This window comes from Salvia hispanica, chromosome 3, assembly GCF_029641045.1.
Source record: "Salvia hispanica isolate PSC_SH4W2 chromosome 3, Shi_PSC_v1, whole genome shotgun sequence".
In the NCBI taxonomy this organism is placed as follows: Eukaryota; Viridiplantae; Streptophyta; class Magnoliopsida; order Lamiales; family Lamiaceae; genus Salvia; species Salvia hispanica.
Genome location: NC_142694.1, coordinates 34,245,175 through 34,267,089, shown reverse-complemented (window position 1 = coordinate 34,267,089; position 21,915 = coordinate 34,245,175). Strand labels below are relative to the sequence as shown.

At 38.7% G+C, this 21,915-nt stretch overlaps 4 protein-coding genes across 5 annotated transcripts; 1 reads left to right on the top strand and 3 right to left on the bottom strand.

Annotated features, from left to right (window-relative positions):
* The first annotated feature begins 1,212 nt into the window (after window positions 1–1,212).
* On the top strand, window positions 1,213–4,682 carry LOC125215789 (E3 ubiquitin-protein ligase SINAT5-like). The gene is made up of 3 exons (XM_089069184.1): window positions 1,213–1,985; window positions 3,144–3,530; window positions 4,163–4,682. The coding sequence occupies exons 1-3, from the start codon at window positions 1,779–1,781 to the stop codon at window positions 4,523–4,525; spliced, it is 957 nt and encodes a 318-aa protein (XP_088925310.1). The 5' UTR covers window positions 1,213–1,778; the 3' UTR covers window positions 4,526–4,682.
* Window positions 4,683–6,571: 1,889 nt separating this feature from the next.
* On the bottom strand, window positions 6,572–8,141 carry LOC125215958 (GDSL esterase/lipase At4g10955-like). Its single transcript, XM_048117544.2, has 3 exons — window positions 7,958–8,141; window positions 7,805–7,884; window positions 6,572–7,723 (listed from the first exon to the last, which is right to left on the bottom strand). The coding sequence occupies exons 2-3, from the start codon at window positions 7,870–7,872 to the stop codon at window positions 6,769–6,771; spliced, it is 1,023 nt and encodes a 340-aa protein (XP_047973501.1). The 5' UTR covers window positions 7,873–7,884; window positions 7,958–8,141; the 3' UTR covers window positions 6,572–6,768.
* Window positions 8,142–14,410: 6,269 nt separating this feature from the next.
* Window positions 14,411–16,877, bottom strand: LOC125216207 (GDSL esterase/lipase At4g10955-like). 2 transcript variants are annotated; one of them, XM_048117864.2, is made up of 3 exons: window positions 16,744–16,877; window positions 15,897–15,968; window positions 14,411–15,514 (listed from the first exon to the last, which is right to left on the bottom strand). In XM_048117864.2, exons 2-3 carry the CDS (start codon window positions 15,956–15,958, stop codon window positions 14,563–14,565), a joined length of 1,014 nt encoding a protein of 337 aa, XP_047973821.1. In that variant the 5' UTR covers window positions 15,959–15,968; window positions 16,744–16,877; the 3' UTR covers window positions 14,411–14,562. The 2 variants fall into 2 exon arrangements, with proteins under 2 accessions (XP_047973821.1, XP_047973822.1); XM_048117865.2 differs by having other exon boundaries at window positions 15,897–15,964; window positions 16,744–16,789.
* Window positions 16,878–18,440: 1,563 nt separating this feature from the next.
* LOC125209841 (GDSL esterase/lipase At4g10955-like) lies at window positions 18,441–21,191 on the bottom strand. The gene is made up of 2 exons (XM_089066559.1): window positions 20,983–21,191; window positions 18,441–19,428 (listed from the first exon to the last, which is right to left on the bottom strand). Exons 1-2 carry the CDS (start codon window positions 21,189–21,191, stop codon window positions 18,561–18,563), a joined length of 1,077 nt encoding a protein of 358 aa, XP_088922685.1. The 3' UTR covers window positions 18,441–18,560.
* Between the last annotated feature and the right edge of the window lie 724 nt (window positions 21,192–21,915).

The window sequence follows — 21,915 nt, the reverse complement described above, 5'->3', positions numbered from 1 at the left end:
CCAAAAATTGATTAATAGATCCCCACTAGAACGGTGCCATTCAAGCAACACGTGATCTACAATGCATGTAAAAAAAGCAACACATTAACGGCAAATATAAAATCAACTAAAAACACATGATAATGAAATGTCCGTCTATCTCCTCTAGCAAAGATATTAATCTGGCAACACATGATATATTCATACAACATCATAATCTCGTCAACCAAAGTAACCGAAAATAATTTGATAACCATAAAAAGCAAGCAAATGGAGGAAAAACAATAAAAAAAGGATATTTCTCCGGCCTCTAATAGTTTATCATGTCATCAAACCTACGTGATTTCAGTTTCAACTTTTAGAATGAATTTATCTCCTCTTACGTAAGAAACTAAACTAATTTATCTTTAAAGTTCCTTTCATTTGAACACCACCCCACATAAAACTCAGCTTTATAAAAAGTTTTTTGTTATAAATTATAATGGAGACAACAAATAATATTACTTTCATTAGTTCAACCACGATTAGCTGTTTCTTGGTTCACTTTACTTGAAAAGTGTCATGAGGGACATCATATTCAAGTGTCATGAGGGACATCATACAGCTACAGAAATCTATTTTTGAGATAATAGTCATTTTATTATAAACATAAGAGTAATTAAGTTTTAGGAGTATAAATCATACTCATGCTTGCGACACAATTTTATTTTAAAGCTAATATACAATTTTGATATGATGTTTTAAGGTTGACATGTTGAATGTAGGATCTTATAGATAAAATCTTCCTTTTTAATGTCTCACTGTTATGTTTACCATGATGCAATATAAATTGCATATGGGTTCCCCAATCTATTTTAATATTATCACTCTCACTTTTATTTTCTCTCACTCATTTTATTCTTATCTCTATTCTATTTATGATATCTGAGTTAAAAATAATTGTACAGAGTACTATGATTTGGCATGAGTATTGGGCAAAAATAAGTTCCTAGATAGACCACTTGTAAACTAAAAAGATTTCCAACATTTTGTAAGCTCACAAAGAGCCAACTTATTTTTTCATAATTTTACTAACACATTTGCATCTATCGTAATCCTGGTTCTATAGAAAATACATTTTCATATATTTGTTTTTATTAATAATTATCAATATTAGCAACATCAAATTTTATTCAGAAAGGAAACCGGAGTGAGTCATATAAATTACTACTCCTCCTTAAATCTTTTGAAAACCGTCGGATTAACATCGGAAAATCAAATGATTTCAAATTCAACGGCGATCCTCATTCCTCTCTCATGATCTCACCGCGGATGGAGAGAAAGAGGCATTTGATCCTTCCTTTTGTCTTCTTTTTCGATCCATTTTTCCCCTCATTCTCTCCTCCATTTTCTTTCATATTCTTTTGATTTCTTCTTTCTCACCGAAGAAGAGAACAAGAGAAGAAATTGAAAGAAAACAATGGACCCCTAAAATCGCTTTAAGCTTTGGATGATCGGGATCGATTTTCGTCGAAGATCGCACCTTTTTCTCCCTCGGAATCAGGTATCCACGCGAATCGTTCAATCATAGGGCTTCGCATTAAGAATCTGCATCTCCTATTTGTGTCGAAGATTGAATTTGTAGCAGTGGGCATTGGGGGTTACGATTGATTGAATTGCGAAATTAGGGCACCCAATTTTGTAACACTTGCAGAAGTGGCCTTCTTGTGATTTGGGGGGAGCTGAAAAGGGGGAAAAAGGACTTGATTCTTGCGATAGGGTGAGGAATCAGAAAGGGGGTTCTGTGAAATTGGGGGGCAATGGAAATGGATAATATTTCTTCAATAGAGGGAAATGAAGATGAGGAGATGCAGTCTGCAGTTTCCCACAGCAATCAGAATGCTCATTCTCATCAGTGTTCTTCCAAGCCTCTCGGCGGGTTCGTGGCTGGACTGGCGCCAACCAGCGTGCACGAATTGCTCGAGTGTCCCGTTTGCACGAATTCGATGTACCCACCCATCCATCAGGTCTGCTCAACATATCCACCTCACCTTGCATATTTTTGATGAATGGTTTATGTGGTTTTTAATTGATTGAGAGGTGGGAGTCCTTTTAGTTGGGGAAATGTGGATTTGAGATTGAGGTTTGATTGGGTAGGGACTAGTTTTAGTATTTGTAAATTATGTGACTTGATTGACTTTAAGTTCATTGTGATTGTTGTATGAGTAACCATCACAAGGGGAAACCTTGCATTGCATTTGTTGAAATTCTTGTGCTTTGATGAATGCTTTATGTAGTTTTTGGTTGGGGAAGTGTGGATTCGAGCTCGAGTTTTGAGTGTTTAGGGAAGTTTTGTTTGTGAATTATGTGACTTCTCAGACTTTAACTTCATTGAGTTTGTTGAATGAGCAGCCATTACAATGCAAAATTATTCTGCTTTGATAAACGCTTTATGATTGATGAGTGGGACTCCTTTTAGTTGGGGAAATGTGGATCTAACCTTGAGTTTGATTGGGTAGGAAAGTTTTATTTGTGAATTACTCCATGTAACTTGATAGACTTCAACTACTTTGAGTTTGTTGAATGAGTGACTATTATTACAAGGGGAAACCGTAATTTTTGAGTGGTTCATACTTAATAGGTATAGTCCTTTTAGTGGATAGGTGTGAGTCGGGGAGTCCTTTTTAGTTGGGGAAAGGTGGATTCAAGCTCGAACTTTGACCGGGTAGGGAAATTTTATTTGTAAATTATGTCACTTGATATACTTTAACTGTATCGAGTTTGTTAAAAGAGTAACAATTACAATGGGAATCCTGAATTTTTGTGGTTCATAGATACAGTGTCTTGACAGTGTGTATATTTGGTTTGTGACTTTTTTCTAATGAGTGAAAGAATTGCAAGAAAAGGGCCTCCGCAGTTTGGCTACATAGTACAACAGACAATATGGTAATCTATGAACATTATGTTACTTGATAGTTCGCTCTAAACTTGCATCGAATGGCTTGAGTTGTGGTCTGCATTTTTCTTTAGCTAATCACTTCATGTGGCTTGTAAATAAAGGGCCTTAATCTGCTCTGTTCCGATGAAAATGACACATTAGTGTGTATCTGTTGGAAGAATAGCTTTTACTTGTTTGAAGAAATGAAGGTTAAAGAAGACTGTATTGAACATATTCTTCGTTGCAGTGTCACAACGGGCACACAATCTGCTCCACTTGCAAGTCGAGGGTGCATAATCGCTGCCCTACCTGCAGACAAGAGCTCGGAGATATCAGGTGTTTAGCACTAGAGAAGGTCGCGGAGTCACTAGAGCTTCCCTGCAAGTTTTTCTCACTGGGGTGTGCCGAAATATTCCCGTATTACAGCAAACTCAAGCACGAAACAGTTTGCAACTTCAGACCATACAGTTGTCCGTATGCCGGATCAGAGTGCTCGGTCACAGGAGACACTCCTCACCTGGTTGCACATTTGAGAGACGACCACAAAGTGGACATGCACACAGGGTGCACCTTCAATCACCGCTATGTCAAGTCAAACCCCCGTGAAGTAGAAAACGCAACGTGGATGTTAACAGTGAGTTCCGCATTTTCTAGTTATGGTTAACTTATTGTGGATAATTACACTTTTCATGCAAAAATTTTCACCGTTGTTTATATTGGTACAAAAAGTTTGAAGTTTGCATAAATGATACAAAAAGTTCCATCCGCGTTTCATTTTAAACGTCATCTATGTTTAGACGCCGTCAACTCTTTGATTAAGGTTTTGTACTCTACATAGGCAAAAGGTTGACAACGTCTAAATGTAGATGACAAAATGTATTAGAATGGTACACAAATGAAACCTTTTGTACTCCTTATGCCCTCGATATGATGTCCCATTTTGATATTTTGGTACGTCCTCGATTAAAATCCCCATTTGCTTTTTTTCTATTTTCCGTAAGTGTACCCCATACTCTACTAAATCATTACTCTCACTTTCTATTATAAAACCAATATACAAAAGTGAAATTCACATTCCCCTGATGTTTCCACCCATTAGAATGACCTGATTCTTAAAATCCGCTCCAAGTCAAAATCGGTCGCTATACTCGGACGGAGAGAGTACCATATATGCAAACTTCAATCTTTTTGTATAATTAGTGTAATTATCCCCTAATTATTTGCAATTAGGATTCTGAAAGATTCATCTCCATTGTGTTTGATTAGGTATTCCATTGTTTCGGGCAATATTTCTGCCTTCATTTCGAAGCGTTCCAGCTGAGGATGGCGCCCGTGTACATGGCGTTCCTCCGTTTCATGGGTGATGAAGCTGAAGCGCGCAACTACAGCTATAGTTTAGAGGTGGGAGCTAACGGGAGGAAGCTGATATGGGAGGGGACGCCGCGGAGCATTCGGGACAGCCACCGCAAGGTGAGGGATAGTCACGACGGGCTGATCATCCAACGGAACATGGCGCTGTTTTTCTCGGGCGGCGACAGGAAGGAACTTAAGCTTAGAGTTACTGGAAGGATCTGGAAGGAACAGCAGAACCCTGATGCCGGGGTCTGCATACCAAATCTTTCTACCTAACAAAATTCATTCTTTTTTTTTTCTTCCTCTTTGGATTTTGGTTTCTTTGGGTGGTTGTATATGTATGATACCAATGTGCCTGTGCTTCTCTACTAGCTAATATGCAACTTTGTAAAAAAAAAAAAATTCAATTGTGAAATGAGTCTCTTAACATCAATCTTCATCATATTTTATACTCTTAGAGCATGTGCAAAGGCATTTTTATTGAAGATGTGGCGTGTGGTCCATATTCGGCATATTATGTAAGAAGACAGTGGCGTTTGGCCCATAATCGGCATTTTATCGAACACGTGGTGATGAAAAAAGACGATGAAGTAATGTTGCAAGATCAGACCAAAACTGTCGTTTTGGTTCGGAATCGGACCGACGGTCAATGGTTAGTAAGTGTTGGAAGTCAATGGGCGAGCTATGACAATATTAAAGGTTTAGGGGATTCGGTTACCGTTAGAGAATTTTGGAACTCCGAATCAATGATTTTTTGTATTACCTTGTTCTTTAAAAATAGAAATTATTTTACATTTTGGTATGTGAAATTTTCTAGTTTAAAATGTGAACTCCACAATTCGCTAACACTATTTCTATTACTTTTTCTCTGTCTCTATCTTATTTTACTAATTATGCGTTAAAACTCGTGTCGTTTTAAATATTTCTATTTTTTAAAGATGGAGGAAGTATGAAATCATGTGATTTTCAACAAAAATAAAACATAATTAAAAAACAAAGATGATAACAAGTTCCTATTCTCTAGGACAAGATGCGCACAATTAAAAGTGATACAGCTAGCTTTAAATAGTCAAGCTAATTGACCAATAAAAGAAAAGCAAGTTGTGGCTAGTGGAAATAATAGCTCTATTGACTAATTCAAATAAATCAAAGAAGTTTAAGATTAGAATATTATCCCCTTGTATTAGTAAATATCAACTTGGGATTAAGGTATATTCCCATATATGAGGTCAATAATATGTTTTGGAATTGTAACATAAAGGATTATTTGGATAGCAAAATTATATCTCAGGATTAAATATATAATATTATGTTTAGTTTATCATATTGAATCTCACAACTTAATCCTAGATTATTAATCGTATGATAATTTGTTATAGGCACCCTCTCAACTAAAATAATCTCATAACTTAATTCTAGATGAATTATAATATAATTAGTCTCAACAACTGAACAATATCTAATTGGATATCCGATCTAATACTAAGTTAGATTACTACAAACATGAAAGGGAGGCCAACCAAACTCATCCCATCACAGAATTAATAAGTAATAGGAGTAATGACTAATTGGGTACTTAAATTTAATCTTTCTTACTTCACAATTTTGACCTTGTCTATTTTTCTATAAAATGAATATATTCTCCTTACGTAGCCCATTCATTTCAATTTTTCTCTTTCATGAGGTCTTAAAGTTTCTCCATTTTAATTAAACAAAATTTCTATAAAAAATCCGCATCTAAAACATAGCTACCACAAATTTGTTTTGCGTCCCTAAATCACACAAAAAAAAACTTAGTAGAGAAGTGGGTGTGATTTAATTTTTCACTTTTATATTGCCTTAAAAAATACTATCCAAATTCGTTATGCACAAGCCCATATGGCCATATCAATAATTGAAAAAATCAGCTAAAAATATGTTCTCGTAAATTATATGCCTACCAACCAATATGGACATAACTAATGTTCGACAACATTAAATCACGCAAAACAATAGAAAAGTGATGTTTATGCAATGTGGCAGCGCTGACCGAAGAAAAATGAAAAGAAAAAAGATACTAATTGTGTTTGGTAATACTTGTATTCCAACCTCTAGGTCATGTCTCCACCATTGGAGGTCAATAATAGCTTTTGGAATTGTAACATAGTAATGTTTAGTTTATAAGATCTAATTATTAATTTTATGATAATCAGTCGTACACATTCCGTCCAACTAAAATAATCTTCTGACTCAATTCTAGATGAATTATATATAGTGTCTTAAAAATTATCCAAATTCTATATCAATTGTTATGCACAAGCCCATTTATATCAATAATCGAAATCAGCTAAAAAATACATATTCTTGACTAAATTATACTTCTACCAACCAATTTTCTGCATAATAGTGTAGTAGATTTCAACAGTTAATATGGACATAATTCTAATGTTCCACAATAAATCACGCAAAAAAAAATAAAAAAAGAAAAGAAAAGTGTGGTGATTGGGCAATGTGGGCCGAAGAAAAATGAAAAGAAAAAACTAGTTGTTTTGGTAATACTTGTATTCCAACTGCAAGTCATGTGTCCACCATTGGCAAATCCCATGCGCCTCCCTAACGCTCGCCGCCGCCGCGCCGTTGATGGTCAGATAAGCCGAGGGAAGAAGGTGCAACGCTTCCCGCGACGACAAAATGCTCCCGATCGAATTCTTCGTAGCAACCTTCCCAATCCTCCCCGCCCCGATCGCCTCCATATCCTCCCTATGCTTAAAATACCCCGCGTATTCCGAGCATATCGGATCCGACCGGTTAATAAACAAATACGGGACCCATGTCGAAAGCGCGACAAAAGGGTCGATGTCTCTAGCACCAGCACCAGCAACAGCACCAGCAACAACAGCAACGCCGGCAGTCACTATACTGCCGGCGAGCCTGAGCCCGAGCTTCACCTTGTCGCTCTTGATCCGCTCGATGGGCGGGGACACGAAGGGCGGGTTGAACAAGTACGTCTCGAGATGGCACCCATAGCTCTTCGCCATCTCCCGCCCGACAACCAGTGCCAGGGAGGACCCCAGGGAGTGGCCTGCCAGCCAGACAGTCCCGTACCGGACTGTCTGGCTGGCTGCTTCCAGGCCTGTCTGGAAGCGGCTGCTCTTCTGGAGGTCGTTGACCGCCAGGTGGATGTCCAGTTTGAAGTCCTCCTTCCGGTTGCCGGCCTTCGGGATCGTGCCGCGGAACGCGACCACGTACTGCGGCGGCCGCTGCCCGGCCGGGGCCTGGTGGTAGTACGGGTAGTTGACGAACTCAAAGATCGCGCCGAAGTGCGAGACGTCGTGGCTGTCGACGAGGATTTGGACGAGCCGGAAGTTGAAGGAGAGCCACCATGGAGGAGCCAAGGCATCGGAACCCTGCCTGTTCCGATGCCTGTCTTCCTCCAGGGCATATACTCCTTGGACCAAGCTCGCCGCCACGGATCTTCTGTGGTGGGAGTTGCTCCTGTTACCAACAGACATTCGTCGATAATTCCGTCGGTAATTCGTAAACATAAAAATACTATATGATAGAATGTGGTGTTACCAATCAACGGCGGTGAGAAATGAAGGGCCACTGAGGCTGAAAACTTGACTCTCACATTCACATGCCATTAATTCTATTAACTGCACAAAATTAATCACATTAATCTTATATAGTACTAAAATTAATCACATCAATAATTAGATGTAAAATTACCTCAAAATTCGAAAGTTCGTCCCCAAGAAGAGAGAAATCTTGAATCTGTATTCTTAAGATTCTCAAACTTATATCAGTATATGTGACAAGAGAGAAGAATAGTGGAAGCTATTTTTTAGAGCAAGTTGCTTAAAAATTTATACTATTTGGTGAAGTCAATGGCTATTGGAGGTTTGGAGAGCATATTCTATACTAAAAAAAAAAAATTTGATTTAGCTGTATTTATAATTGTAACACCTAATAATTATAACATGTACGGTATGCTCATCATGTTGATTAGAGGAGTGTTAGCAAATGAAAACAAAGTCAATGATGACTTGGTATAAAGTTCTAATTTGGACCAATTCAGCGGACTTTTACATAAACAATAAGCAAGTATGCAACTAATTAAATGGAGGTATTTAAAATTAATTTCCATAAAAGCAACAGAAATAGTTTGGTAGCTATGTTAATATAGATTATAATTTTATCCTATACATGTTTTTGTCATTTGATGGTATAGTTTAGCTATCCATGCTTGAAGGTTGGCTGATGAGCCCAATAAGATAAACTGTAATTTTTCAATTAAGTTTTTTGGGCTATGTGGTCTGATTATTTTTTTTCATCAAACTGATTGACCTATTCTTGTGCACGTGAATTAGTGGTATTCGCATCCCCACCTATACCGTCTGCCGTCTCCTCTCCACTGCCACATCCTCGACTCCTCTTCGTCCATCGCCACCGCCACCTCTCCCCCGCGTATGTGTACCAAAGACCTCTCTATAATCAAGTGAAGTAGTAGTACTAGCTTTCTCTTTATCCCAGTTCTCTTACACATTAAAACAATTTATTTTCTATATATTCTAAAACAATCTTTCATGTTCATCAATATTTTAATTTAAAACAATCTTTACTGTGATACTATATCAACCAAAATACTTTATTTTTAACATCACATTCAATGCACGAAAATTAATCAGCATCTGTTAAAAAATTATAGAAAATTAGAATGCTGATCGATGTGTCACATATGATTAATTAAATAAAACAATTTATAATTAATGGTTGTGATATTTGTGAGGTTATTGAATAAAAATGAACAACTACACGAGTTTGTGTGTAGACTTTTTATACATGTATACATATAGTGTAACAACCCGCCTTTATAGGGTATAATAAATACGGCGATCGCTACCTAGGCGGACTTAAAAGTAATAAGAACATATGCTAGGGTTTCATTTAAAGGGACTTGACCAAGGTATTTAATGAACTATTAAAGCAATAAGTCAACGGCTTAATCAAGAAAACCAATGATGAATAGATATTGTAAATTATGCTCAAAAGACAAGGGTTTAGTATAATCCAAAAAACACATTATGTCTCAATATTCTAAACCAAAAGGAATAAGTTCAAACTCAAACAAACGATAATAAGTTTCATGTCTCAACGGAAGCATCCAAGAGAAAGGTGAAGCCATGTATGAAGACACAACTACACACGGAGTTTCAAATGATCATGTTATTCAATTAACTAGCTCAACACCTCCAACCGCTCGTCGCCGCTCAACCTGCACATAGGGAAAACACATGCAGGGCTGAGTATTTTAGACATACTCAGTGGACTCTTGCCAAAACATTTTTAGTAGATATGTCATCCTTACCATAGTGAACTCGAGTTTGCAGTTATAAAAGAATATCATCAAGTATCACAAAATAATTTCATAGACTGACCAGTCAAACAATTCTTCTCATTTTCTCAACAATCAACAATTCCATAGTACGACGAAAGTGTGGCCACACTATTCACCCACGAGACCGGCCGACTAGCAAGCACGGCTCTGGATCCCAACAGTGTACACTAGCCTGATAGGGTTTGCGGCCCTACTCAGACCTGAATTCGTTTATATAGCCATATAGCCTAATGGAACGGACTCACAAACTAGGCATCAGACACACAACATAACCAAAACAATCACAGGCATGACATAATATTTTAATCCACCCTTATAACACCATAATCAATATTTTGGTAATAAAAGAGTTTAGTAAATAAAGCCCACCTCGACTCCTTAGATCACAAGTACGCTCTTCCTCTTGCTATCACGCCAAGAGCGCGAGTTATCACATTTAATTTATGCGTATCTGAAAGACCAATTTGCTGTTATGTATGGTTGACACGCTGTGCGCACAGAAAGAATATAACAGGTTCCCTTGGTCCAGCAAATCCACTAGATCACGCGGTCTAGGAACTCGTTGGTCGTCGGACACACAGAGCACTCTTTCAAAAACCCTCAACCACTTTACTAAACCTAGCATAGGGAAGTAGGGATCGATCCCACAGAGATGGATGCGTAACAATCATGTTCAAGGATTTGGAGTTATTTTTTTTGGGGTTGACTGCTGCCACGCATTTTTCTTGGGTTGAGGAAACTAAACTTAACTTGGGAATTTAAAACTGCTACGCGAACAGCTAGACCTAGGCGAAACAGCAAATCATGCACGAAAATTAACCTAACAATCACTAGATCTAAGAAACTACTCTAATTACTAGACCTGGGAAACAAACTGACTGTGGGGACCATGACTGAAAAAAAAAAACAGAGTACGGACGGAAAGCTGGCAAAACAACTAACTCTGGTACTAACTAACAGCGACATCATCTTCTTTAACCAATTTGCGTAGAAACTCAGAAGAAAAACAACATGAACGAAATCAGAACAGAGCACACTGAATCTAAACCATTTTAAAGAGTAATAACAAAGAGCTAAACAGATCTACAGATGCTAGACGAAGCAAAACAGAAAGCAAGCGGAAAACTCAAATCCATGCACAACTCAACCTCCTCACTTCGGATCCAACCTCAGACGCCAAATCCACTCCGGATCCAAGCGTCCGACACAAACTCCAACCAAAAGAAACATTTCACAACTCTAGATTTAAACAACAACCCCCAATCAATCAACAAACCACAGATCTATCACCAAATTCCCAGATCAAGTACCACAACAGCAAAAACAGAGATCGACATATAACTTGTCAAAATAAACTCTCAATAGCAGGATCTACGTAAATCAACTTGAAAAATCACAGATAAACGCAAACTAACAGAAGTAAATAGATAATCAGTAGCATCAACAACCAAATCGACTCCCAAAAGTGAAGTTCGACCGTAAAAGTGCAAAACAAACTGAAAATTAAAGAGATTGTATCTTCGCCCTCAAGCGGATGGTGTTGGGACTGAAATTTCTGCAGAAAAACCCCTTCTGAACTGAAACTACCCCAGATCTCCCATTCCCAAATGTGTGTTATGTGTGTGAGCTAAGAGTGAGCGAAAAAGAGTGATGATTTGTGTGTTGCATGCTCCTCTATTTATAGGCGTTGGAGTGGGACCCAACGAGGTATAGATAGACTTTGTTGCCCTCAGCTACTGACTCCCTCCTTCACGCCTTCTTTTTCCTTAGATTCTGCTCATTTTTACTTCATTCCATCGCTAGATTGTTTCCTTCAGCACCTCCTTGATCTAGCGATTCTGTCACACCTGGCTTATAAACCGTGTTAGACCCAACAAAATGTAACGCTTTTCACATATAACCGATGCATGAAATTAGCCTTATCAGTATCACAAGTAAGTCTCAATCATCTACTCAAAATCATGCATATTCCCAACGTTTCCCTTTTTCCCATCGATTTGTTTTATATTATCATTTTAAAAAAATCAAGGCATGATTATCATATCACTTTCTATTTGCACCACAACTCCAGATCCATCATCAAAACATGTCACGCATGAGTGTTCCTCAACACATACACACGCACACACACGAACACACATGTACACACGTATACCGATGCACACACACACGCACATCACCCCATATTCAACAGTTGTTTCCCCTTTTTACTCAATCTATATGCATGAGGGTTCAAGAACACCGATTTATCGGTTAGATGAGAAAAGATTAATATAAAAATACCTTTTTCTCGATAGAACGAACGGTAGAAACAAAGTAGAATCTTGATTCTTCAATAATTCTTGAGGCTTCAACTTGAATTCTTCTCAAAAGATGAAGAAATCTTGGAGAAAAGTAGAAGAAAATTTGGGAGAGAGTGGGAGAGTGGAAACAGCGTGAGGGAGAGAGAGAGACGATTTTTTTGATTTAGGTTTAGGGTTTCACTCCTATTTATAGAGTGCAAGATATAATCCCATAATTAAATAAATAAAAAGATTTGAGGAGATATGGGAGGAGAGTGGAGTTAATTCTGGTGAGAAATAAGGGGGTTTTGAATTTTATATGCTATTTAATTAGCATATGATTTAATTTGGTATTTCACGGATTAGAATAAAATATCACGGAGCAGAATAAAAATAATAATCCTCCCCAAATAATTAGGAAAGTGGCGTTAATATTGATTCCTCCATAAGGAATCAATTTCAAATATTAATTAAAATAGGATATGGCAAGATCTCCTTAGATATGGTAAGATATGATAGGATATTTGAATTTATTCATGGAAGAGAATAAATAAGAGATCAAATAATATAATAAAATAATCCATTCTCTCATAAATAGGAGATTTTCGAAAATCTCCATGTGTAGACATAGGGGTCGAAAAAATAAAATATCACGGAACAGAATAAAAATAGTAATCCTCCCTAAATAATTAGGAAAGTGGCGTTAATATTGATTCCTCCACAAGGAATCAATTTCAAATATTAATTAAAATAGGATATGGCAAGATCTCCTTAGATATGGTAAGATATGCTAGGATATTTGAATTTATTCATGGAAGAGAATAAATAAGGGATCAAATAATATAATAAAATAATCTCTTCTCTCATAAATAGGAGATTTTCGAAAATCTCCATGTGTAGACATAGGGGTCGAAAATTTCATGGAGGAAATAAGGAATAATCTTGAATTTAATTTGGATAATTATCCCAAGCAAATAATTAAATCCAAGAAAAATAAAATTTATTTCCAATAAATAGAAGTGGTCGAAAATTTCAATAAAATAATGGTGCTCCTATTTAATCTCACTCATCCCTTAGGAATAATTCACCACAATATTATTTCGCCGCATCAAAATATTCACATAATTACGTCACAAAATCCACCATTCTAATTTTCACCTCCACGTCACAATATTGACTATCCAATAGCCACGTCATATAATCAACAAGTTTGACTATTCAACTCAAACTCAACTCCAAATCGCAATTAGATCACAAAGAATTATGCAATAAATCACTCATCATTTAATTCACATACTCCATAGCATTAAAAGCATTTAATGCAAAAATTTTATGTCTCGAAAATTAGGGTTCAAAAAAGTGGGGTGTTACATATAGAATAGAGTATCAACAATGGTTCCCTGATGATGATTCAAACCAATAATCTATTGATCGGAGGGAAAACGTTTTACCAACTGAGTTGCGCTTCATTGTCTTGATATATTGTTGACTAATTCGGTTGGTAATGTATGCATTCCAACTCCAAATCATGGCTCCACAATTGGCAAATTCTTGGTGGCAACCCTCTCAATCTTCCTCGCCTCCGTCTGGAAACAGTTGCTCTTCTGGAGGCCGTTTAAGACGACGTTGAATTTCAAGTTGATGCCGGAGTGTGATCACGTATTGTGGCATTCCGGCAGTTTGGTAATGTGGGTAGTTTATTAACTCGGAGACTGCGTCGAAAATTGAGGCGTCGTTTGTCTACGAGGGTTTGGACAAGTCGGAAGTTGAAAGATTTCCATCATGGCGTCGGGGCCTTGCTGGTTATGTCACCGGTTGTGTTCCTATCGTTAGACGGAATCTTGTGTGAGTTCCTTGGACATGATTTTGTGTTCGAAAGATTTTTTTAAATGTTTTACTGGATATAAGCTCTTAGACATGTACATATTCATCCTGGTAGAGGGTAGGTATAACTAAAATGCATCCTGATTTTATCTCAGAATTAAGGTCAAATATGAATCCTTAGATCATAAATAAATAGTGGAGATCTAGGGATTTTGTCCGTCATTAGTTTCATGTGAATAATGCATTAATGGGTAAATTTTGTCTGATTTTTTGGCATTACATACACGACACTGGGGCATAATTAGATATATTGTACTCAGGACAGTACATATACTACACTTAGAGCATTTCATACAACTGCTTGTAAATTTGAAGCATATAAACAACATTACAATTTTTTCGCCAGTAAATATGCTCCATTTAGGACATTGCATACAATTGCCTGCAAATTCTGTAAAATACTTAAATCATATTTCAATTTTTTCTGCATTAGTTCATTGAATTTAGTGCATTATGTACATTGACTTAGAAAATCATAACAATGCAATGGAGAATGTTTATTGGTAAGTCGTTATAGAAATATACAATTTATAATTCATGCAATTTTTTTCGTCAGAACGTATGCAATTGAGTTTCATTAGAATCATCGTAAAGTTACCATTAATTTGATGTATGGTATGCGAAAAAATAATATAAATCATAAAATGAATAAAATTTACTACAACAACTTATATGCTACACACAAAAAACAACAAAAAATTGGGTGGTTGGGCAATGTGGCAGCGTTGACTGGAGAAAAAAGAAAGAAAAAGGATAAGGAAAATCTTCTCCTAGTTGTGAAGGTAATACTTGTATTCCAACTCCAACTCATGTCTCCACCATTGGCTGATCCCATGAGCCTCTCTAAACCCTGCCGCCGAGCCGTTGATACTCAGATAGGCGGAGGGAAGAAGGTGCAACGCTTCACACGACGAAAAAATGCTCCCGAGCGCATTCTCGGTTGCAACCCTCTCAATCCCCCCCGCCCCGATCGCCTCCATATCCCCCCTATGCTTGAAATAGCCCGCGTATTCCGAGCTTATCGGGTCCGACCGGCTAACAAACAGGTATGGGACCCACGCCGGCAGCGCGGTAAAAGAGTCCATTTCCCTAGAACCAGCACCAGCACCAGCAATAGCAGCAACGCCAGCAGTAATCGCACTACTGATGATCCTCAGCCCGAACTTCACTGTTTTGCTCTTGATCCACTCGATTGGCAAAGTTATGAAGGGCGGATTAAACAAGTAGGTCTCGATATGTATTCCGTGGCACTTGGCCATTTCTCGTCCGATGGCCAGTGCCAGGGACGACCCGAGCGAGTGCCCCGCCAGCCAGGTGTGTCCGTACTGGATCACCTGGCTGACAGTTTCCAGCCCGGTGTGGAAACGGGTGCTGTTCTTGTGGTCGTTGAGCCACAGGTGGAAGTCCAGCTTCAAGTCTTGCTTTCGGTTCCCGGGCTTCAGGATCGTGCCGCGGAACGCGATCATGTACCGCGGCGGCCGTTGCGCCGTGGGGGCGGCTTCGTGGTTGTGGTAAGGGTAGTTGGTGAACTCGAAGACCGCGCCGTAGATCGAGAGGTCGTGATTGTCGACGAGGATTTGGATGGGAAGGAAGTTGAAGGAGTGCCACCATGGAGGAGCTAGGGCGTCGGGGCCGGCACGGCCCCGACGTCGGTCCTCCTCCAGGGTGTACACTCCCTGGACCAAGCACGCCGCCACGGATCTTCTGTGGTGGGAGTTGCTCCTGTTGGTAGAAAGAGTTTTGTCTTTTCAAAACCTTTTTGCTAGATAGGAATGTGATCAAATGAAAACTCTAAATATTGTACAAACTCAAAACTATGATCTAGATCATTGAAAAATGTCAACAGATCAAAAAAAGCATCAACAGGAAAATGTCAACAGAATTTCAACGATAGTCAATGATTGATGTTGTGTTGATATTGTGTTGATACTGTGTTGACATTAAAATCTTGAAATTTTACACTGTGTTGATATTGTATTGAAACAATGTTAAAGCTGTGTTGAGGAATTTTGAGTTTGTACCATATATAAATTTGCATGTTATCACTATCCTTGCTAGATAAATCCGTAAACTCGGAAATACTAATTTGATAATGTGGTGTTACCAATCAACAGCGGTGAGAAATGTAGGTCCACTGGTGCTGAAATTTTGACTCTTACGGCCCATTAGTGTCTAACTGCACAAAATTAATCACGTCAACAATCAATAGCACATATTTGATTCTTAATCTTAGAAAGAGATAGACTTACTAAAGTTTTAAAAACCCTTATTTAATGCTGTCATGAGTTAAACTGAAGCGGTTCTTTTTACATAAAAAATTAAAAGTAAATGTTTAATAAGTTGAATTAGAAGAAAATAAAATACAAGAGGATAAAGTAAACGAAAAATATGAGTTAATTTTTGCCAAATAAAATAAGTCAGTTAATTTGGTGCTATCCTAAAAAAATACGAATTAATTAATTTGGGATGGAGGAGTATAAAAAAAAAACACTTTGGAAAATTCACATGCGTACACAAAAAGAAATTCAGTTTTGTAAAAATGAATAATTCGACAATGTAAAAAAGAAATTGTACAGATTAAATAAACGAGATAACAAGATTACTGTTTAACATAACATCAAAAGAAAAAAGTTAAGTCAAAGTGTAATACTCATTCAAACAATCTAACCAAAATTTTGGAGATGCATAGGTTTACTAAGAAATTAAACTCGGTGTTCCTCAGTTTTTCCGAGCACTTTGTCCTTTACTTACCAATTATGTGCTTGACAACACTGTTTTTTTAGTGATTCCTCATCCAATTACAAAATTTTACAATTAAATGGAACTTATCTATTTCTATTACAAGTGGAAGCAACTACAAAAATAATATTGCGATCAAATTCCAAATTTTTTTTTTAAAAAGAGAGAAGAATGAAAAATTGAAAGGAAGAAAAATGAGATAGGAAACGCACCTAGTACAAGGAAAAGTGGTGATATTGGTTGAGCAGTCGTTGAAGGAAAAGTGGGGTGTATTTGCAGATTGTGTGTACTGTGTACTGTGTTTTTTCATAATCTTTATTATATATAAACAGATATAGAAATAGTCAAATAAAATGTTCTGACATTTTTATGTGAGCGCCGCCATAAGTGAGCTTCGTTATTGACTTTTTGGTCAGTTAATAGTCGTTACTATATCCTTTTGTTTTACAGGATTTTTTTTATTCTAATACCTACAACTTTATTATTCGTATTTAAATTTATAATAGATTAAAAATTATAGCTCAATTTATTTGTTTTCTTTATAAATTCAAATAAATGAATGGCAAATTGAGCTTTAATATTCATATATTTTGTAAAGTAATAACAATTTTTAATATACTAATATTATAAAAAAATTGAATATATAAAATAAAATAATAATGTTAAATTTGCATTAATTGGGTGCTCATTGATGATACTCATATAATGTATGTGGTGTGACATTTCTCTCAGTTATCAGTTATGTACTATGTGTAGTAGTAACTTAAAACACAAATTTTAAGAAATAAATATATTTAAATGATTATTATTTCCCAAAAATTAATGACTGAAATGTGGAGGCGGCCGTCGCATTTGAAATTTATCATTTATTTCTTGCTCATTTTCCATATCGACCTAAATATTTCATTTTATCCTAGTATTTGGGTGGCACTGAAATTTAGATGAATAAAATATAAGATGAAAAATTGTCTTAATTGCATTGACCATAAATTTTCTTCCAGTGGTCCAGAACCTTTTGTTATAGATTCAAATGCAAATATATTTCTTTGAATTAACGTGAAATATATTTACATAATTTCTCAACACGTGATGAAGTAGCATGGAACTTTCTGATATAAATATTGCTTGTGTGTTGATCAAAATTTAAATTTATTTACATAATTTCTCAGCATGTTATGAAGTAGCATGGAACTTTCTCATAAATATTGCTGGAGGGTTGATCAATATTTAAATTTATTTACATAATTTCTCAAATCTCAACATGTTATGAGGTAGCATGGAACTTTCCGGTATAAATATTGTCTGAGTGTTGATCACTGATCAAAATTTAAATTGTACCCGGATTGAATAGGTACGTAATTACTCAATATTAATATCAGCACGCGGAGGATTATCTATTACCATCATTTACGTTTAGTTCATCGATACGTATAATTAGTTTTACAAAATATACAAAATTTGAAGTCTGATTTTTTCTTTTATTTCCTTTTTACGACAATAATGCATAAAATATTGTACTCAACATAATATGTACTTTCATCGTTATATGGAGTATTAATTTTGGACATTTCTTTTAGACACGGAGGTAAAAGAATATTTATTTAATGAGTTAAGTGGAGTGAGATCAAATTAGAAGAGTTGTGAGACATAAGAGAATTTAAAGAGTGCTATATTTTGTGAACAGACCCAATTGTAAGGGTATAATCCAAAAGAGAATATGAAGACTGATAGGGAGAAGAGAGCATCAAATAGAGTGATCTGATGGGAAAATATAATAAAGATGGTATTGTTTTCATTTCAGGAAATATGTTATTTTTATTGGATAAACCAAAAAGAAAAATAATATCATATTTTATAGGATAGAGAGAATATACAAAAGTTGGACTCTTAAAACCCGTATTAAGTCAAATGTGGACTTATATTGCGGGAGAGAAGGAGAGTATAGAAAATCAGATAATGCTGATGTGTCACATATAATTAATTAAATAAAACAATTTATAGTAAATTGGGTGTGATATTTGTGATGTTATTAGTGTCGGTAATGGTTGTTCTCCACCTTCAAATCACGCCTCCACCATTGATCAATCCCATGAGCCTCCTTAAACCTAAGCCACTCTTTGCAAATCCGGCCATGGGCCCCCGTAAACATTGTCGCCGCCATAACGTTGAGAGTGATATGAGCAGAAGGAAGAAGATGAAGTGGTTCGCGCGACGAAAACATGCTCAAAACGGATATCTTGGTGGCAACCCTCACAATCTTCCCCGCCCCGATCGCCTCCATTGATTCCCTACCCTTAAAATACCCAACATATTCCGAAAATATTGGATCCGCCCGGTTGATAAACAGATACGGGACCCATGTTGACAGCGCGTCAAAAGAATCCGTTTTAATAACATCAGTAGCAGCAGCAACATCAGCAGTTAAGCCAGCAGTCAAGAGACTGCCAGTAAGCCTAAGCCCGAGCTTCACCTTCTCGCTCTTAATCCGATCAATGGGCAGAGAGATGAAGGGCGGGTTATACAAGTACGTCTCGAGACGGACTTTGAAGCGCTTCGCCATTTCCCTTCCGACCGCTAGTGCTAGCGACGATCCCAGGGAATGCCCTGCCAGCCAGACATTCTGGTAATTGATCATCTGGCTGGCAGCTTCTAGCCCTGTCCGGAAACGGTTGCTCTTCTGGAGGCCGTTTAAGAAGAGCTTAAAGTTTAGCTTGATGTCCTCTTCCCAGTTTTCGGGCCTCAGGAGCGTGCCGCGGAACGCAATCACGTATTGCGGCGTCCCAACAGTTTGGCAGTGCTCATAGTTTATAAACTCGAAGACCGCGCCGAAAATTGAGAAGTTGTTGGTATCTATGAGGGTTTGAAGTTGAAAAATCGCCACCACAGAGGGGCCAGGACTTCAGTGCCTTCCCGTCCATGTCGTCGGTCGTGTTCCAGGGTGTAAACTCCCTGGACCAAGCTGGCCACCACAGACCTTTTGTGGTTGAAGTTGTCCCTGTCATTAGTGTAAGATCGTCTTTTAGATAATAGTAGTAACATTTATTATTGTAAGAAATTTTAAAACATTTTTACTGGGTAGTATAAGAGCATCCATAATAAGAATAGGCCAGCCACTCTCTCTACCTGCCACGTCATCAGCACTAAAAATCCACCTGCCACATCATAGGCCAGCCTCAAATAGGCTAGTCTAAGGCCAGTCATAGGCCAGCCGCAATAAAAATAATTCAAAAACAACTACATTTACGAAATTAAATTTACGAGACATATACGGAAAAATTCATTCATTTCATTAAAAAAAAGGTACATAGATTAAAAAAAAGTACATAATTTTTTCTTTAAAAAAACCGGGCTTCCACACACGAGCCCCGCCTCTCTCTACTCCTCATCGTAGTCGCCGCCGTCCTCGCTGCCGCCACCCGGGACCTCCACATCGGTGGCATCTGAGCCCCCCATCTGTGTCCTCGCGGCATCCAAATCGACCTGCATGCTCTCGAGCATCGAGTGAAGAAACCTCTTCTCCGTGGGGTCAGTGGCGGTCCTCCAATCTTGGAAGACCTTGTACATCTGCTCCCGCGTTTTTTGACGCGAGAAGAAGGTGTACACGGGTGGGAGGGCGGGTGCTGCCGACTGGACCTCCTGGGGCGATAGGGGGGAGGATCCCCTCGCTGCCCGTTGCGCCCGCTTTTGGCCAACCGGGCGAGTGCGGGTCGCAAACGATGGAGGGGACGGAAACTCCTCAGCATCCGGGGGGAGGTCGTGGGAACCGCCGCTGCTGCCGCTGTAATCGCCGGTATAGTTCAGCTTCTGCTTCTTCGGCCACCCAGCGCCGACCCCCGCCCGAAACTTCTCGGAGTCCTTTAGCACCAGATAGCAGTTCCAGAAGGTGAACTCCTTAGATTTCCCCTTAACGGGAAACAGACTCTCCGCTATCCTCCGGCAGTCCTCCTCAGTCTGCCCACTACTCATCATGCGGAGGGCGTTGGCGTACAACCCCGAAAGGCCGACCGCGGCCCTGATGCGTTCCCACCCCTTCCGGCACTCCTCCCCGGTGTAGTCCTTTTCCGTGCGGGCAGTTCCTCCTATAGACTGCTCTAATCTTAGCCCACATGTTGACGATCCGCTGGTTGTTCGCAACCAGCGGATCGTCGCAACCTGACAACCACGCCTTGCCCAGGGCGACGTACTCATCTTCCGTCCACTTCCTCCGTGTGGGGGTGTCGTCAACATCCGGCTGCGACGACTACCTTGCTCTTCTTCTTCGGCGCGGCCCGACGACCCTTTCCCCCCCCAAAGTGTCCATCTCCCCGATATCGAACCCCAGCTCATGCAATGAGAAACGGTCATCCCTAGTGAACTGCGTCTCCACTGGGGTCGACGTGTGAGACGAAGCCGTCAAAAAATCAAGAGTGGGACGATAGACCGTGTCCCCCCCCCCCCCCTCCCCCGGTGACCCCTGCAACTCGGGCTGCATACCGGGCTGCATCCCTCCTTGCGCGCCCTCCATCAACCCCATCATTTGTTGTAGCATCTGCTGCGGCATCTGGGGCATATCCATCTGGCCGCCCATCTGCCCCTGCATCCCACCCCCCCTTGCGCGCCCGCCATCAACCCCATCAACTGTTGCCAAGGGTTGTTGTACACTTGGCCCATCTGCCCCCATCCAGACCCCACCGGTACTGTGGGAGTCTGAGATCCGCTCGTCGCCGGACTGAACTCGTTGTTGTTGTTCGTCGCTCGATATTGCTCTTGTACAGAAATTTAGAGAGAGAGAAAACTCGTTAAAACAAGTGGTGCAAATGAAAATGAAACTAAAGTCACGTATATATAGTGTTTCAAAAAAATTCAAAAAACAAAAAATTAAAAAACGGCGTTGACCGATCGCTCGCCGATCGGCACGCCACAATGGCGGCCAGCACCGTTAAATCGGCGTGCGCTCGCCGATTTGTACGCCGATTTGCCGCTGGCCGGTCCCAATGGTTGGGCTAGCCAACCAGCTAGCGACGCGAATCGCGTAGCCGGTGCGCTAGCCGCCATTGTGGATGCTCTAATAGATGTCTGTCTTGGTCGCTAATCTACACAAGCAAATATTCATTATAAATTTGTCGATAATTTCGTCATTTTTTTATAATTAACCTAAAAGTATTTAACAAATGTAAAAAAGTATCGGATGTTACCGATCAACAGTGGTAACTGGTAAGATACAAAGGTCCACTGAGGATGAATCTTTGATTCTCATACTCCATTAATGCTTACTTTAATGCTGACCAACTGCACAAATGAATCACACCAACATATTACATGGAGTATATATTATATACTATATACAATTTAATCACATCAATGATCAATCTAATTAAACAGTATACTCTTCCCATCTTTCCATA

Coding starts and splice junctions, on each gene's coding strand:
- LOC125215789 (XM_089069184.1), top strand. CDS start 1,779: ATGGAAATGGATAATATTTCTTCAATAGAGGGAAATGAAGATGAGGAG. Junction 1,986..3,143: donor TGTACCCACCCATCCATCAG/GTCTGCTCAACA, acceptor TCTTCGTTGCAG/TGTCACAACGGGCACACAAT. Junction 3,531..4,162: donor ACGCAACGTGGATGTTAACA/GTGAGTTCCGCA, acceptor GTGTTTGATTAG/GTATTCCATTGTTTCGGGCA.
- LOC125215958 (XM_048117544.2), bottom strand. CDS start 7,872: ATGGCATGTGAATGTGAGAGTCAAGTTTTCAGCCTCAGTGGCCCTTCA. Junction 7,724..7,804: donor TTTCTCACCGCCGTTGATTG/GTAACACCACAT, acceptor TGTTGGTAACAG/GAGCAACTCCCACCACAGAA.
- LOC125216207 (XM_048117864.2), bottom strand. CDS start 15,958: ATGGGCCGTAAGAGTCAAAATTTCAGCACCAGTGGACCTACATTTCTC. Junction 15,515..15,896: donor TTTCTCACCGCTGTTGATTG/GTAACACCACAT, acceptor TTCTACCAACAG/GAGCAACTCCCACCACAGAA.
- LOC125209841 (XM_089066559.1), bottom strand. CDS start 21,191: ATGGGGGCAGATGGGCCAAGTGTACAACAACCCTTGGCAACAGTTGAT. Junction 19,429..20,982: donor ATGCAGCCCGAGTTGCAGGG/GTCACCGGGGGA, acceptor AAGGCACTGAAG/TCCTGGCCCCTCTGTGGTGG.